General features: G+C 39.6%; 1 protein-coding gene across 2 annotated transcripts in view; it reads right to left on the minus strand.

The window, feature by feature from the left end:
* Window positions 1–201: 201 nt before the first annotated feature.
* The window catches only part of CDH11 (cadherin 11), a 152,856-nt gene continuing 133,690 nt past the window's right edge, over window positions 202–19,367 (minus strand). For both annotated transcript variants that reach the window (XM_060084423.1, XM_060084424.1), the window contains 3 exons: window positions 19,211–19,328; window positions 3,879–4,130; window positions 202–1,506 (listed from right to left, as the gene is read on the minus strand). In XM_060084423.1, coding sequence (XP_059940406.1) covers window positions 1,010–1,506; window positions 3,879–4,130; window positions 19,211–19,328 — 867 coding nt within the window. In that variant the 3' untranslated portion in view covers window positions 202–1,009. The remainder of the gene's footprint in view (window positions 1,507–3,878; window positions 4,131–19,210; window positions 19,329–19,367) is intronic.

A 19,367-nucleotide genomic window follows, 5' to 3' on the forward strand; every position in this document is an offset into this window, starting at 1 on the left:
CTACAGAATCTTGTCTGAAGAAACATTTGTAAAACATATTTGATTTTAAATAAACAATAAAAGCAGCAGACTACAACAGATCATAAATAGAGTTATTAAAAGATCACAAATATCTTAAATTAGAATTATAAATGGGCCATTAGAAATAATTTTTTTCAATGTTAAGAATCAAACCCAGAATTAAAAAAGAATCTTTTTTTATTTCAAAGGTTGCTTCTTATATTGAAGCTCATATTAAAGCAACAGTACAATGTTCATAAAATATAAGTGTGATGCCGTAACATTTCTTACATGTCAGAATACTGATATTTGTATGTATACTAAAATAAGAACTTTAAAATTGTACAAATAGATACATTAAAAATGACATAGAAATAGGGCGCCTCTCACTGAAACAAGACAGTTATATCTGGCACGTATTAGTTTAAGATGAAAGTAGAAGCAAAAAGATTTACAAGAATCAGCAGTAACAAGATTGATACTCAAGAGACATAATTGTACATTGTATTGTACATACATTGTATGGGTTTAAGCTGGCTGAATATTATATATTTCAAGTTTAAAAATGCACTACATATAGAGTGTCCATAGTTTAAGGCGAAATTACAGCTCAGAACTGTTGTCCTTTCTAATTTTGTGGAAGCTTCTTTGACAAATTTAAAAAAAAAAGAAGAAGAAAAAAAGACTTAGATGTTCATAACACATAAACAATTCCCCTTCATTGTGAGTTCACCATTAGACTTCCCCTTCTCTTAAATATTTTGTATGCCAAGTGGTTTTCCTCTAGCCAAGTTGATAAACTTCAATATTTGCCTTTTTGTGAGAAAAGGTACTTCACAGTATTTACCACTTTGATGTCCTTGCAGTTTTATTAAATGTATCCTCTCTGTAAAACTTTGCTTGTTTTAAATGAGCCTTTCCTTGTTTTAAAAAAATACCTGTTTACATATCTTCTAGATTCTTCAGAACACCAGACACAGTTCTTAAGGCCAAATTTGTATCGTTTTTGTTAAGAGTCGTCATCAAAAGTGTCTTTGGAACCATACAAGTCCGCTAGTTTCTTAAATCGAGGTCCCCAGTTCTGTAGGTAGTCATAGTCCAAGTCTGAATCTGTAGTGGCCGACTCTAAGGAGCTCAGGGACCCGGCCACAGAGCCCCTTCCTTCATAACCATAGATTTGGATGGAGTCATAAGGAGGGGCGGTTGGGTCATTATCCGCCTCCTGTATTCTCGTGTTGATGAAGTCATCCACATCCACACTGTTGGGTGCTGGCCGGAGCCCAGGTCTGGGCATGTACTGATATTCAGGTTTTATGTCTTTGCGAGGGATAAATCCATTGATACCGTCAGGGTTCTGGAGGGTGGCGATATCAAAGGCTTCTGTGTCTTCTTCCCCACCCCCCTCATCATCATAGGTAATGATGTTCTCACGGACATCTTCTTCCTCGAAGACAATGAGTGGTTCTTTCTTTTGCCTTCTCAGTGTCACAAACAACACTACGATGACTACAGGGAAAAAAAAAAAAAAAAAAAAAGAAAGGAAGCATAGGTTAAGCCCAGTCTTCTGGGTTCTTTTCCCAGGGAAGCTCTGCTTACCTTAAAGCATGGTGTACACATGCTTCAGAACTGGGACCAGTCTATGAAATGAGAGCTTTACCTGGAATCCCCAAAGATGTGCAAAGTTGCCCTCCACCTGGCTCTTCATCTGCAAAATGCCTCCAGGAAAATATTATATCCAAACAAACTGGCAAGTTGGAACTATTTTGAGTTTTTACAAATGAATCTGACACTATTTAGAAGTCATCTTCAGAAGAATTAGGAAGATTCTAAATATGTCCATCTGCAGGCTCTTAAAAGTGGGTTATGCCTGTTTCTTTTTGCAAAGGAAGACAGCTACCTCTCCAAAGTTTACAAATGAGGATATCCAGAGACTTGAGGTCCTAACTTTCTACAGGAGGTGCTGAGCCCCTGCCCAGAGTTCTGAGCTGGGGTCAGCATTGACCTTACTCTACCTTTATAAGAAATCTTATCATAAGCATGGCTAGACTCTCTTCAGACGACTGTATAGAAGAGGGGTAGCTTATAAAGACCCCCAAGAGACAAATGACAAATTTTCTCTATTTATCTGAACACAGGGAAACAGCGTCAGCTGAAACTCCAGATGAAACCACTGTAACTGTCTCTTCCCTGGGAGAGGGGATTCCACTAAACTCAGGGCATCTAGGATGAATAAGCAGAGTTGCTTATAAGGAAAGCTCTGACACTGTTTCATTCTCTGTCAACTCCCCCACCTCCCCGCAATGTTCCATTGGAACACTCACCCACACACTCAGCAAGATTGAAGAAAATGTTTGTGGCTGAATTTGGCAAGTGACTTGAGAGCCCCTCTGGGTCCACCATCACTCTGAGATGCAGGGATGAGGGTCTGCACTTGACCAGACTGTGAAAGGCTTCCAGTGCTCACCAGGCAGTGTCTTTGCCCTGTGCCTTCTTTAACAGCACCTTCACCAGGACCATTCTTTTTCACTTTCTTTGCTTGGCTGACTCTATCTTTCATCGCAGAAATCCTTCCTGATATCCCATTCTGATACCAGACAGGGCTATTGGTATCCACTCTATGTACCCACCTGGCCATCACCGTGACACGTGTCACACTGTTCACACATCTGCCTCCACCACTAGATTATGAACTTCTCAGAGCTTTTCTGTTTTCTGCTCCCTCTGCTTGGACTATCCATCCATCCCAGCCCCTTTCCCCGGCTGGAAAGCTCTTTCAGCATCTGATAAGTACGTTACATCCTCCAGGAAGTTGTCTCTGACCTTCCCAGTCAATGTCAGGTACTTTCTACTCTTGTGCCCCCACTGCCTTAGGTTCGTGTGTCTATCATGGTGCTCACCATGTGCCTCTGCAATTTATCTGCTCATGCCTGTTTTCCTCAATAGACTATGAACTTTTTGATCACTGAGATCTTGTATGATTCTTCTCTTTATCCCCCAGGGCTGAACACAGGGCCTGGTACCCAGAAAATACTCATTAACTATTGGTTGAACTAAACTTGCTGGCTCTTCCCTATGTATCAGGGACACATTAATTCATTCAGTGAAGAACTAACCATCATGGAACAAGTATAAATTTGATGTCAGACATACTTAGATTTGAATCCTGATTTTTTTGTCATACATGAGTTCAGAGACTTTGGGACAACTGATCAAATCTTCCTGAGGCCCGGCACTGGTAGATGTTACCTGCATCAGCACATTCTTGCTATTACAGAGTAAACCACAGATGGGACCATGTGCAGAAGAGGGGCACCTAACTCAGCAGGCAAGTGCAGGAAAAGCTGCTCTGGGGTCCCCATGAGCTGATGCATGCACCCAGATATTACATATGACATCTAGAGGTGGAGCCCAGATCCAGCTTCAGCCAGGCCAGTCTTCATCCAGTTCCTTGAGTCCTTCATAGACCGTCTTTGACATCACGATTATTCTTTCTACCTCTGACTCTTCTCATTCCTCTTGTAAGGCACACCATTGTTCATATACTAGGTCTCTGCCTAAATTCCTCTCTTACAAAATCTCTGATGTTCAACCCCGTCCCCTGCTGATGCCCCCAGATATCTTCTGTTACACAGTCCTGTGATACCCGGCATTTGCTCATCACAACCATCCCCCAACTCGGCTCTAATGCTTGTTAAGTTGCCTGTTCCCCCACCATACCCTAAAATACATGAGCAGGCAGACATCACCTCTTTTTTTGTCTCAAATTGCCTCCACGGTATATAGCCCGATTCCCGGTAACTTGAGAAATATATATGTGTTTCAAGGATGGGCATCTGGTTGAAAGGCCCTTCCTACAGGTAACCTGGGAGGTCCCTTACCCAGGAGAATGACGATGCAGGCAAGGATGGCGATCAGCGCCCCAGTGCTCAGGCCGGCGTTCAGGATGTAGGCCTCTGCGTTGCAGGACAGCAGTGCCCCGTTCACATCACACCCACAGACCTTGATGGTGAGGGTGTTGGTGCTACTCATGGGAGGGATTCCACCATCACTGATCACAATGGGCAGGAGGTACAAATCCTGCTTCTGCCGACTGAACCCTCCGCGCCGGGCATACACCCCTGCAGTGTTATCTGTTGGAAGAGGGGAGACAAGGCGTACTCACAGAGCAAGACCCGAGCAAGAATCACAGACTTCACATTTTTGCATTCAGCTTGGCTGATCTGAATGTGCTCTTCTCACCACCAAGGCTACAACCAGAATCCTCCCCACTTTTTTTTTTTTTTTTTTTTTTGTAGCGGTACGCGGGCCTCTCACTGTTGTGGCCTCTCCCGTTGTGGAGCACAGGCTCTGGACGTGCAGCCTCAGCGGCCATGGCTCATGGGCCCAGCCGCTCCGCGGCATGTGGGATCTTCCCGGACCGGGGCACGAACCCGCGTCCCCTGCATCAGCAGGCGGACTCCCAACCATTGCGCCACCAGGGAAGCCCCCCACTTGTTCTTTAATCTAGACATCTATAGAAGCCACAGTCGTTTGGCATGACAAGGATCCCTGAGTTTTGCCCCATCTCGAAACAGAACGCAGAAATCAGCTCTTTTTTATTTCATCAATATGAATGCCTTCAGTGGCCGGGTAACCACACCATTTTCTGTTTGGGTGTTGTCCCCTTCTTCAAATACAAGAAAGTATGGGCTTCAATCCCACACTCTATGTTAATATACGATAAAATTAAATATATAGGCGAGTGTGAGAAAAAATACACAAAACCCTTCTTTTTCATGTTTGTACTTTCCCTACTTCATGACAAGCCTTTGGCCGGTTTTTGTTAGTTTTCTGAGAGATTTCTAATCCACCCTCAAATCTTGCCCAAACTATGAACCCACTTATAAGTCCTAAAGGAAAATATTATCTTTAAAGTGGAAATATTTTATAAACCCAGCAGCAGGTTTACAGTTTCTCTGAAATTCAGCCACCCAGTTAAACATGTCACTCCTGCTTAAAAAGATGACATTTTCTCTGCTGCTCACACAGCACAGCCCACATCTACACGGTGGATCACCAGATAGTTCCCTGATCTAGATTTTACCTTGCCTTCTAGGCTCATGCCCGCCCCTTCCCACACGCCCCAGTTCAGCCTGCTGTGCAGAACTCATGTCTGTTCCCCAGAACACTACACTCTTTGTACGCCTTGGCTTTGACCCTTTGCTTTAATGCCCCCAAAAGCTGTTCCTTTGATCATGACAAGTCAGCTTCTCAAGCCTCAAAACTGAATCCAAAAGTCACTTTCTAGGAGCCGTTTCTAGTCCTCTCCCCTCTTCTCCTTTGTGACCCATCCCACTCTACGTTCCTACAGAAATCAGCCTCCCACTCTTCTGTCATTATTTGGTGGCATAACTACAGTCTCCTAGACTGTGAATGTCTAGACAATAGGGGCTTTTATCTGATTCATCTCAGTCTCTCCAGTGCTGGACACACAGCAGACATTCAATAAATATTTGTTGAACAAATGTCATAACCTTGTTCTGGGAAAAGTTTCACCCAAGTTCCAGATGTTGGTTTTCATGTATTTCCCAATCGTTTGTAACCTATTCCCCCAAATGCTTCCTCATCGTGTTTTCTGCATTATCTCTACCAGCCAAAAAGAATTTTTCCAGGCCATATGCTCTGCGTTTGGAAAACATCGCTATTATAAAACTGTGGAAGTTTTGAATATACTCCATCAAATTACACACACACACACACACACACACACACACACACACACATCCTCAATATGGCACACATTTTTTTGTGTGAGTAGGAATCAGTAATTTATAGCAATAAGAATGTTATGACCAACATGATGGCCCAATAGCCAGCATGCTTTGAATGGATTGACAGGACCATGAATTAGCTCTTGTGGTAGGAAAAATTATCTTAGAATCTAAAAATTGAATTCATATATTTTAGGTTAAAGGAAATGTAATATATTCTGTGTGAGATAAAAAATATATACAAATGGCAGATTCAGTCTCATTTAGGACTGAGCAGATATTCTGAGTATTGCAGAAGGTAAGGTGTGTGTACCTGCTGGCTTTTGGCAAGACTTATTAATGACGGATCCTCTGCCCTTAGCTGCCAATCTCTCAATAAAAACAGGGCAGAACAGCTAGCCCTCATTTCTGTATTTTTGGAAGTTTGTGTGATTGGTATATATTGCTCTTACCACTGGAGGAAAATTATATGTACTATGAAAAATCATGAAAAAATAAAAATAAGCTGGACAAATAGAATGTTAACATTCAGTTTCCTGACTGTTCTTTCCTATTCTAGGCTATAACATTGTTGTATGCTTAACAAATACAAAAAAATTACATATCTACATAATTAATTCAAATGTTATTTTTTCCATCTCATAAATTTCTTTTGAATTCAAGTAACACTTTCACAAATGAAATGTTAAAATATCGGGGCTTCCCTGGTGGCGCAGTGGTTGAGAGTCCGCCTGCCGATGCAGGGGACATGGGTTTGTGCCCCGGTCCGGGAAGATCCCACATGCCACAGAGCCGCTGGGCCCGTGAGCCATGGCCGCTGAGCCTGCGCGGCCGGAGCCTGTGCTCTGCAACAGGAGAGGCCACAACAGTGAGAGAGGCCCGCGTACCGCAAAAAAAAAAAAAAAAAAAAAAAGTTAAAATATCTACCACATTTTAATGATCTGAAATGTCACAAATGCCATCGTAAATAAAAATGAATATGAAAAATTTACAAAGAAAAGCAAATTAATTGCTTGGTCAAATATACCTCTCTGATACAAATGACATCCCCAAGAGGGCATTCACTTAGTTTATCTATTGGGTCCCACCCTGTTACCCATGGTGTAGTTTGGAGGGAATGTGACTTGAGTGTTTTTATTTTTTTAAACCTGTGGAAGCCATAATTTAAAATCTATTTTTCAGTGTGCCATCCATGCAAGACTGTACCTCCGGATCATAGCAGGCTGGCTTACACATGAAGGTAATTGAAAATCAAACACTAATGGAAAACATGTTTCTGAGCAGGACACCAGCCTGCGAATTCAAGATGTTTCACATTCTGAACAGCTGAGTCCTCTCAGACACACTGTAACTACGAAATGAAAGCTCATCAAAGTACCCTGCTGACTGAACCATTTACTGTCTCTGAGTGAATCATCAGTAGAATCTTGAGAACTTTAAAAAAATGTCTTCTAGTCAAACATGTTTCACATATGGATTTTAAGATTAGTTTGAGAGGTGGAAAATAAATGGAGTAAAGGTCTCTTCCTGGGCATATTCTAAATCCATGCTTTAGAATGAGTCACTTGTCCTGTCAGAGCCTTACTTATTCATCGTTTTTTTTTTGTTTTTTTTGTTTTTTGCGGTTCACGGGCCTCTCACTGTTGTGGCCTCTCCCGTTGCGGAGCACAGGCTCCGGACGTGCAGGCTCAGCGGCCATGGCTCACAGGCCCAGCCGCTCCGTGGCATGTGGGATCTTCCCAGACCAGGGCACGAACCCGTGTCCCCTGCATCGGCAAGCGGACTCTCAACCACTGCGCCACCAGGGAAGCCCTCACTTATTCATCTTTAAAATGAGGACACTGGTTGTTATTAAGCATGCCTCACAGGGTTGCTATTGGAACCAAATAATATAATAAAAGCCCATGGTTGTCCTCTGGGCTGTGCTTCCAGAGGGCTCAGGAATCATTCTATCAGAAAACCTAGCACCAGTATTGAGATCCTCCAGGGATGGTGAACTGGTGAAGGGTAGATATGGCTAGACAAGAAGCAGGTCTAACCAGACTAGTTTGGCACTTAGGTGGTTAGTGTGGTACTTAAGTGGTTGCTGTAGCATGAATGCATAAAATATCCCCCCTCTAGATCTAAGTGGCCCCAGTACCAATGGGGGGATGAGCTTTTCTGGGTTTGAATCTCAGCTCTTCTACGTATCAATTGCCTGACTTTTATTTAGACATGTTAGGTAAAAGTCTTGATTTACTATATTCTCATCCAGAAAACTAATAATTTTTAGGGTTAAATTTGACTCCATTCATAAAGGGACTTAGCATAGTGCCAGGCTGTTGGAGATGCTCAGTAAGTATTAATTCTTTTCTGGAAGCTCTCCTCTTGGTGCAGTAGACTAATGAGGAAGAGAAACATATTGACAAAGAGAGGCAAGTGAATTCTTGGAAATGTCATCGCAGTTTTTTTTTTTTTTTTTTGTTTTGTTTTTGTTTTGTTTTGTTTTTTTTTTTTGAGGTATGCGGGCCTCTCACTGTTGTGGCCTCCCCCGTTGCGGAGCACAGGCTCCGGACGCGCAGGCTCCGGACGCGCAGGCTCAGCGGCCATGGCTCACGGGCCCAGCCGCTCCGCGGCATATGGGATCCTCCCAGACCGGGGCACGAACCCGTATCCCCTGCATCGGCAGGCGGACTCTCAACCACTTGCGCCACCAGGGAGGCCCTCATCGCAGTTTTGAATGCAGTTGCCTACATAGAAGGGCTCATCCTCCAGAGGTAGGAAGATAGTTCATGCTCTTCAATCCTGGGTGATATATTTCCCATGGTAAGAAACTGTTTTTCAAGCACCTCGGTGTTTCATCTTGACACCCAGTGTTCTCCTCCCTGGCCACAAAGTTGGAAGCAGTTAGCAGTTCCTTTTTCTTACCCCTACTTAGGCAAAAACTTGTAAATGAGGCTATAAATTACTAGTATATGTGGTGTACAAATTGTAGTATTTCTATTAATGGAAAATAAATTCAGGTTTCAAATTTTTATGGCTACAACCTGGACTCCTAATCATATGCTGTTTTTATCTGCACACTTTGTCATTACACTAACAAAATGTAAAAGTTTCTGATAGTGATGTCTCCATGGTACCAGTTTAGAGATGCAAATGTATGGGCTATGATGATGATGTCACCCAAGGGAGGAATATATACAACTGATATTAAAAGGGAAAATTATGATAGGGGAGCAGCCTTTGATACATAGACTGCACAGAGTGCCAACCTTGTATTAGGTAAAAAAAATAATGGGAACAGGGCAAAATGGGCAGTATATGGGCATAGCCCCTGCGTATTAACAACTTGAAAAGAGGAATCACTGAAGCAAAGGATTAGTACTTTCTGCTCTCACCATGATGTCAGGAGAGAGGCTTGGCCTAAGGCGAGAGAATGTTGGCCCAGTAGCTTTCCTAAAGAGCATCTTAAGATGCTCTTCTTACCACTTCTTTTCCTCTGTCCCTCTCTGTTCCAAAGCTAAAAATTCCCCCACTGATCAACTTGATCAGAGATACTTTAGCCTGTGAAGATAGGTGCTGTCTGCATCAGACTGGAGCCCATCTCTTGAGACTATTAAAGAAAAAAAGAAGAAAAGATATGGAGAATATAGGCCAAGCCTTAAGCCTTGCTCTTATTTAATTCACTTCTGACCTAAATCTACCCACTCTACCCTTTCTGCTCAAACCTCAGAGACAAAGTAGATCTATCTACCACATTAAAAGCTTCCACACACTTGAAAACAGTTATGCAGTCACTAGTAGAATAATCATTATTTGATTACTTTCGTCTGGGTCCTCTCTACTTTCCTTAGAAATGTAGCAATAGCTGTATAAGAATAATGAAAAAATATATATATATACATATTATATATATATATATATATATATATATATATATATATATATATATATAGTGTGTCCCAAAAGTCTCAGTGGAGTTTCAAGTTTAATCATTTCAGAAGTACACATGCTATACAATTACAAAAGACATCATTGAAAAGTCTAATTATTTAGGTTTTTTAATACTCATTTAGAGATGTGATTTTTGAAAAATTAATTTCAATTTTTGAAGCCAGTATTCAAGCCACCTTGAATCTGAGGGAGGGACTGTAATAATAGAAATTTCAAATAACATTTTTAAAGTTTGTAGCATTAATTTTCTGATATGAGTAATGCTTAAAGGTGAACTTAACAGCTTGCGTATATATCTTTTCTTATCTTTCTGAACACTGTATAAGCCGTCTATCTACCCACAGTCACTGCTCATATTTCATATTTCACAGTCTATGGTAACTGTTTGAATGTCTGTCCTCTCCATCAGACAGTAACCTCCCTGAAGGCAAGAACCTTGCTCACTCATCATTGTTCGGTTAGCAGTATTTTGTGTGTTAGAGGAATAAACAGTTGAAGGATGTTTCTTTCACTATATCTCAGCATCCATCTGGCTTTCCCACACAGTCAGATTTTACTGATTAGCTTGCCATCAATTTCCAAACTCCATCTTCTCACACTTTGTACGTTTGAACCCAACTCGATCAGCGCTGCCTCTATCAATATTATGGATCTTGTTCCCGGTAAATACCTTCATGTTTTTGTCTCATTATTCTTTTCTCATTATTTAGGGTGAGTCAGATCCAACTAAGTAACATTTATTGAGCTGCTAATATGTGCAAACCTTATTCCTTGTTACTTCCACCTACCTTATCCCAAAGAATTTTTAAATTATATGCAGAAAGTATAATTACCTTTATTTTATATGAAAAGAAACGGAGAAACAAAGAGGGAAGCAATTGATCACAATAACATGGAAAATACAAACAAAACTAGGAATCAAACTCCTCTAGGTTTCACTATATTTTTCCCAGTGCACAGCAGACCCTAGAATCCTGATATTATTGCATGCCAATTACATTGGTTCTTTTTTTTTAACCAAATTTCCCCAACATGGTTAGTTAATTAGATGGACCCCATCACAGCCTATAGCTAAATCCAGATAGACTCAGGTCCCAGATAAAAGAGCTGCTCTTAGAAACCTAAGACGTTTATGTCAGAGAGACCTACAAAGAATTAAGGGCACTCATTCAACACCTCTCTTCCCATAGCACTTCCAGAAACACACACACACCTTCAGAAACAAACCAACATGCAAGGGGCAAAAAGAAATCTATTATTTTCTCAATATTTTGGAATAAAGGACATGCTACAATGAGGTAAATTCTATGAGGCTAGCCTTAAAATATTAATGCAAAAAATTGTTTGATCCAAGATTCTGATGGCTGTAATGTTTCCCCTCTAAATCAAGGAGCTACATACTACAGGGGAAGGGGGAGGATCATGATCTTTTACTTAACACCTTTGATACTGAGGGATCGGCAAAGTACAAAATGCAACAAATAACACTGTGGAATAATTGCCTATGTGCATGTGTGTATGAGGCATCTAAGTGTGCCCTGTTTGTGGTATCAATAGACTTTTCATTGTTATAAATTATCACATCCCTTAGAATCAACTCTCCTTCCACTTTTGTTAGAGGACAATTTTCTCCTTGGTGATAGGGAGGGAGAAAGGAATATATTTCTTTTCTTTTTTTTTTTTTTTTTTTTTTTTTTTTTTGCGGTACGCGGGCTTCTCACCGCTGTGGCCTCTCCCTTTGCGGAGCACAGGCTCCGCAGCCACGGCTCTCGGGCCTAGCCGCTTCGCGGCATGTGGGATCTTCCCGGACCGGGGCACGAACCCATGTCCCCTGCATCGGCAGGCGGACTCTCAACCACTGCGCCACCAGGGAAGCCCAGGAATATATTTCTTGGTTTAAGACAAGGAAAACTACCAAGGAATTCAGCGGTATATAAACATTTAGGGTCTTTAGTGAGTTGAGAAATCCCAAGAGTAGTTAAGTCAGTGACCAGAGGGAACCTTGAAAGAATAATCTGTCTGATCCACCAAGAAGACTATTTCTCTTTCTCTTGAGTTGAGGAGGGGGTGGATTTCCAGATAAATTGTATTCTGTGTTGGACAAACTGAAGCAATGAATTTCAGGCAGAAAAGAGAACATAATTATTTATACAGTGAAAATGGAAGGGCATTAAAAGCCATCTGCCATTTTGATCTGCCAACAGAGCATCTTCCATATTGAAGCAATTAAGGGGGGGAAAGTTCCACAGAAATCTGTTTGGATATCTTTGAATTATAAAAGTGAAAAACCAGAAGCATATTTAGATGATTTTTGGTGCTGCTCATCAAAAAAAGAACTGTCCTTAGTTTAGACCAAAAAGCGGGGGTGGGGTGGGGGAAAGAGGAAAGAAAGAAAGATGTTTGTCAATTGGTCTAATCAGGGTCAATCTGGCTTGGCTATCTTTCCTTATCCAGCCCCAAGCCTGCTTTCCATACAAACTCTTTTTTTTTTTTTTTTTTTTTTAGCAGTTCAAACTTAACTCTGAATGTATCAGGTATCAGAGCTCATTTGATCTATAACTTGGCCCATATTAGATAATACACTTGCAAAATAAATACATTTGAAAGTCACCTCTTGCTGGATCCAAACTTTACATGTCCAATATAACTTTGTGGACTAATAAATAATGAAAGGATGGATGCATGGATGATGTGGTATTGGCTCCTACAGAACATTCCAACACCAAAAGATGGGTTGTCTTTTTCAGCCTGAAGCTTATCTCATAACATAATCATTTTTCCACAGTAATAACTAATCCCTGAAATGTCTGAAGCACATTACATGTCTTTCCATCTACTCTTTCACTTTAATTCATGCATTCAGTTAACCCACTTTTCTTAAGTTTTGGGGTACTGCCCCCACAGAGCTCATATTCTAATGGGATACAGACAGGGAAATGTATGCTTAGAATGCAGAGTGATAAGAAAAATACTAGAGGCTAGTGCAGTGTTCCTGGCGCACAGAGGACGTAGCATCCAAATGGGCTGGGGATGTCCAGCAAAGCTTCCCCTAAGAGACTTCATTTATGGTGAGACTTGAAAGAGGTGGTATAGTAGGCAGTGGGGGTACATTATCCACAGAACAAAAGCATGGACATGTGAGAGCATGGCATATTTGGGAAACTAAAGGTGGTTTGAAGTTTCTGGAGCCTACGTTTTAAGGTAGCAAGAGAAAGGAGATAATAGATGCAACGTTTATGGGAGGTGTATCATATCATTTCTTGCTCACTAGGCTATAAAGTTTCAGTTAAATCCACTGGAGACCCATAGAAGAATTTTAAGAAGAAAGACATTATCACTAAGGGCTGAGTTAACGGGGGGCAAGACTAGAGTCAGACAGCCTGTTTGGAGGCCATCATGATAGCTACAGCTCCTCTGCAGGTAGGTCATGAAATAGTCACTATCAAAATTAGCTGTGCTTTCACAATATAACTAACTTTGCTGCATGTGCTTTTGGGAATTTCCGACATCTGGGACTATCTGCTAAAGCCAATATTTAATCTTTAACTCTTGCTCTTTTCTCTATATTTTATCATTGTTTAGAATAAGAGGTTTGGAACTTTAAAATATGAGGTTCAGTAACAGGATATGTCAACTTAATTTATCAAGTCATTAGGTCAAGGGTCAAAATCATACTATCTCTTTGTTAAAATCCAAAACTTGTGATTAAAAACTGAACATCCATTTTTAAAAAATGGAAAGGAAACTTCCTAAAATATACACACACACCATAACACAAATCATAATTTTAATCTTCTTAATTTTAACCTAACAACCAATATTATGCTTAATGATGAAACTCTAGAAGTAATATCCCCATTAAAGTAACAAGTAAAGCCATTATTATTGCTATTATTTAACATATAAAATGCAAATCTGTGCAATTTGTAAAAGAAACCCAAATATTAAAAAAGAATGAAGCAACTTATTATTTAATTTTTACGTAGCTGTCTCCCTAGAAAACCTAAGAAAATAAGCTTAGAAGTTATATCACTTTAGAACAATGTCCAATAATAAATGAACTAACTAAAAGAGCTATAGTTTATACTAAAAATTGTCACTTAGAAAATATACATAATTTAAAAATCTACCTCATAATAGTATCTAAAATATAAAGTAGCTAGCCATAAACTTAGTAAGAAATGCATAGAACAAAAATGAAGAAAACTATAAAACATTCCTGATGGTAATAAAAAGAGAACTGAATCAGTGGAAAGTCAGATCATGCTTCTTGATAGGAAGAATATTTTTTTTTGTTTTTTTTTTTGCGGTATGTGGGCCTCTCACTGTCGTGGCCTCTCCCGCTGCGGAGCACAGGCTCCGGACGCACAGGCCCAGCGGCCATGGCTCACGGGCCCAGCCGCTCCGCGGCATATGGGATCCTCCCAGACCGGGGCACGAACCCGTATCCCCTGCATCGGCAGGCGGACTCTCAACCACTGCGCCACCAGGGAGGCCCAGGAAGAATATTTTTAAATTCTTTGTTGTTAAATTAATCCATAAATTTAAGGTAAACTCAATAAAATTCATGAAGATACTTATCAGGCACCTGAAAAATAATTCTAAATTATACCTGGAGGAACAAAGAAACCAAAAGCTAAGAAAGAGTAATAAAATGAAAATAATGTAGACAAAACCCTTGTCAGATTTTAACACACATATTATACGTGTGCAACCATTAAAGAAAAATATGATACTATCATGAGAATAAATAGAATAGGGAGAGTTGATAGTCCAAAAAAAAAATCTAATAGTATGTAATGTGGGTGAAAATAAGGATGGCGTTGCAAAGCAATTGGAAATGCCCATTTCTTAAATGATATTTAGGAAATGGCCAACAAAGGGAGCCTGTGTATTTATTTCACATTGGATAAATGATTGAAATGGGAAACATGATATATAAGAAAGAAGATAAGCTAGGTGAATATTGATATCACTTTTCCATGAGGAAAGTCTTGCTAAGAATAATTTTAAGCAGAAAAACTGATACAAAAAGCACAATGTCTATATTTTAGAACATAGCATAATCAGGATTGAAAGGACATTGAAACATTGGAGAAATCTATGCAATAGGTATGATGTCACAAGTTAACAGCATTAAAATACGAAGAGACTTTGTAAATCAATTGCAAATTGATGAATATACAATTCAAAAACTGGGTAAAGGACACGAGTAGCCGATTTATAAAGCAAAAAAAAGAATCAGGGAATTCCCTGGTGGTCCAGTGGTTAGGGCTCTGGGTTTTGACTGCAAGGGGCATGGGTTCGATCCCTGGTCAGGGAACTAAAATCCCACATGCCACATGGCTGAAAAAAAGAAAAAAAAAAAAGAATTTTGGACTTCCCTGATGGCGCAGTGGTTAAGAATCTGCCTGCAAATGTGGGGGACATGGGTTCAATCCTTGGTCCCAGAAGGTGCCACATGCCATGGAGCAACTAAGCCCATGTGCCACAGCTCCTGAGCCTGTGCTCCAGAGCCCTTGAGCCACAACTACTGAGCCCGTGTGCTGCAACTACTGAAGCCCATGGCCTAGAGCCCATGTTCTGCAACAAGAGAGGCCACTGCAATGAGAAGCCCACGTGCTCCAATGAAGAGTAGCCCCTGCTCACTGCAACTAGAGAAAGCTCATGCACAGTAATGAAGACCCAACGCAGCCAAAAATAATAAAAATAAATAAATAAATAAATAGAAGCAAAAAATAAAAAGAGCTTCAATTAAAAAAAAGAATCGATACTTATTTTAAAAATTCTAACTTTACTAGTAATGAAAGGAATTGAAAATTTAAAATGTGATATGTGATTATAATTCACTTATCCATTTGTGAATCATTTAAAAAGAATAATAGTATCTAGAGTTGGTTTGAATGTGAGGAAATGGGAGCTTACCTATTTTACTGATGCTATTATAAATTGGTATAATATTTCTGATAGGCAATTTGTCAATTAAGTATTAAAAGCTTCTGATACAGTAATTCCACTCTAGGAATCTATCCTAAAAGAATAATTAGGTATTTGGCAAAGGTGTGTGAAAACAACGTACTTACACAACAATAGTCAACTGATATCATATACCCTTGTAATGAAGTTAGGAGGATATTTAGGGGAAAAAAATGTTGACATAAGTATACTGATGCTGAAAAATGCATATCATGTATTATTATGTAGGGAAAAAAGCAGACATTATTTTATGGTTGCCTTTTTTTTGCGGTACGCGGGCCTCTCACTGTTGTGGCCTCTCCCGTTGCGGAGCACAGGCTCCAGACGCGCAGGCTCAGAGGCCATGGCTCACAGGCCCAGCCGCTCCGCGGCACGTGGGATCTTCCCGGACCGGGGCACGAACCCGTGTCCCCTGCATTGGCAGGCGGACTCTCAACCACTGTGCCACCAGAGAAGCCCTATGGTTGCCTTTTTTTGAAGATCAAAATATATGCCAAGAAAAAGTCTGGAAGGCTATAAAAACTAGCAGTGATTATTTCTGGATAGTATATTATCAAGTTATTTTATTATTTCTAATTTTATTTCTGTTTGTTTGTATTTTATAATTTTCCTACAAGGGATATGTATTAATTATGCAGTAGAATAAACTTATAAAATTCTTTGCAAACATATTTTACAACAATTACTAGGGCTGTGATTAAAATTAAACTTGAAGTACAGTTTGTCCTTTTCTATTCACACTTCCCCTGGAATACTAGATTGATGAATTTATTTTAGAGTTTTTCTCTTCTGAAGATTGTTGTTATTTCATTATGGGGTAAACAAAGATTTTTAAAGAAAATAATTAATTAGAAAAGACACAAGCTCTATATTCATAATATATAAAGTGTTACTACATGAGACAGAACCCTTTAAACACTCAGACATTTTAGTTCAATTCACTTATTGCTAGAGTGACCTTGGGCAAGTCTCTGAATCTTCTGATGTTTCATATTCTTTCCTCATCTATGAAATGGGGATAAAAAGATCCAACATGCCTACCCCCTAGGGCTGTTTAGGAACTAAGTGGAACAATGGCCATTAGCAGGTTTTATAATCCAATGAAGAACTACATAAATGAGATGGGCTATTCTGAGTATTTTTTTCTTTGCACTTTTCTTATTCATTACTTGTTCCTTGTGTTTTTTAAAGATGCCATAAGTCTAATATTTGCAAAGTAAATGCATCTCAAAGCCTGGGTGGATCAGCTCTTCATTTCCCCAAACAGCACCACTCTTGATATTATTAGCCCCAGATGGACTCAAATGTTGAAGAGTTATCCAGTGTTCTACTTTCCTGCTGCCTGCTGAGTTGTCTTTGAAGCTTGGACTGTAGAATGGAGTAAGATAAAAATGAAATAAAAGGCTTGTGTATATTAAGATGGCTTCCCCTCTTATATTTTTAAAGAGGCCGAATGCTTATGCTGAGTTTAGGCAAACACAATCCTGATTATTTACGTGGCATAATGGAAGTAAGCACTCAAGGAGAGAGAAATCTGATGCTTTTACTCAGCATGCTGTAAACCATTATCTCATGTTTTCTATGGAAAACAGTCTCAGCTGGGAAATTTGGTAACTCAGTAGGCTATTAATAGGTTGTGGAATGTGATTACTCTTTTTGGATCACTTCAATATGTAATTACTTTTAGGATCTGGTAGAAAGAAACTCTATTAAATGATGATTATAGGACTGTATTTGCTTTAAAGTTCTGTAATAGCTCTAAACATGGGAGTTTTCATTAACTGTTAATTCATTAACTGTTAATTTCATTAACTGTTAACTGCCATAGTTAATAAAGTCATTTTTCTTAAAAAGTAGCAGTTCCCTGCAAAAGTGGTAGCTCCACAAAAGATTAGTTTCTTATAGGAAAGGGCAGGGGAAACAAATTGTGCAGTAGGTTGGTTTCTCCATGGTAATATAATCTCCTTGAAAATATAGATGGTGTTCCCGAAGTACTGTGACAAAGTGAAATATTTATAAGTCCCTAGAGAACAATAGGTCTTAGTATAATGTTTTCAGAGGGTAAACAGCAACTAAATATTATTGCACATATAAAAAGAAGACAAGGTAGGTGATGGAGGCAAAGTTGGCAAAGAAAAGCCTAGAAACACCAGCTGTTTCAGGAGGTGTCCAGCGATAAACAGGGATATTGCCAGGAATACATCCAGCAATTAGACCTCAAATGTAAATTGGGGATTATATGAACACACAGATACAAGGATCATAATGAAAAGCTCAAATCAGTCCAAGAAATAATAATAAAGTATGCCAGGTCATATCCCCCCAAATCCAAGGAGCATGGGGCACAGTGGTTTAGGATGCAGCCTCTAGCCTCTGAATGTCCAGGTTTAAAATCTAGGTCTCACTCCCACATGGCTGATTTACTTAATGGCCTGTCCCTCATTTTCCTCATCTTCAAAATGGGAATGATAATAATAATCCTTACCTATGATGCTGTTGAGAAAATTAAATAAAGTATGGGAAGGATCTTGGCACGGTGTTTAGAACATAGTTACTGGTATGTGTAACATAGATAACATTACTTATTAGATTAGTAATTTTACTTATTAGATTAAGTAACATTACTTATTAGATTAATTTAAGATCCTATAAACCCGATCTCAGTCATCAGGAAAGCAATGTATCTATAATCTCGTACATAGCTAGCATGTGTCTAATGAAAACATGTGTTCAGAAGGACCACATTTTATTCCTATGTCAAACCATGGCATTTGTCTTCCTGTTTTTACAGACCTGCATTGTCACAGGCTTATAGGAACAGGTGTAGGCCAAAATAGTCTTGCCAGGAGTCAAGAAATTTATATTTTGATCTTGGCTCTGCTATACGCTTTGTCAAGGGACTGCATCAGTTTGGGCCTATACAACAACAACAACAATAAACAACTACTTCGAATAATTCCAAGTCTAGAACCTCCTTGACTAATGAAATGAGAAATAGAAATCGCATCAAAGTTTGCATGTTTACAGTGGAGAAACAATGCTTTATTCATGCGCTTCAGGCAGTAATTCCATAACTACCTTTAGGTATCAAGCTCTGTACCCAACCACATTGCATTAAAACTATGCTGGAAAGGGAAGGACAGCTGAAAGATTACATTACTTTACAAGGTTGAACTAATCTCTTTTAATGCTTTACTTAATATCAATATTCATAAAGCCATGCTTCCCCCTAAGGATGTATCAACCTCTTAAAAAAAAGATAAATGAAGTTGTTTGCGTATTGACCCTGTAAGCCTCCCCACTTGGTTTTTGCATTGCTTCGTGAATATCAAAGCCAACAACAACAAAAAACGTAAAATAAAATAAGATTCACTTATTCCTATGCACCAAGAGAGCCCATATCTCAAAATAAAGGCGGCATTATTATTTTTTGTTTGTTCTTCAACAGAAAGGCATTATTAAGATTGGGGGAAATACTTGTGCTCTGCAATGTAAAAGCCATTTATTTTCCATTTCTACTTCTCTGAATGCACAGGAACCTTGGTACGAACCTCTGTTGTCTCTGACTGTGAAATTTGGATTGTGAATGATTTCAGGGGGTAGACTGAAGATAAATCTTGGTCCATTGGCTGTGTCATCCTTGTCATCTGCACTAATTGTAACAATTGGCTGAAAGAGAAAGGTGGCCCATAAATAAATCATGCTGAC

The sequence above is a fragment of the Mesoplodon densirostris genome, chromosome 19 (assembly GCF_025265405.1).
Source record: "Mesoplodon densirostris isolate mMesDen1 chromosome 19, mMesDen1 primary haplotype, whole genome shotgun sequence".
NCBI classification, from domain to species: Eukaryota; Metazoa; Chordata; class Mammalia; order Artiodactyla; family Ziphiidae; genus Mesoplodon; species Mesoplodon densirostris.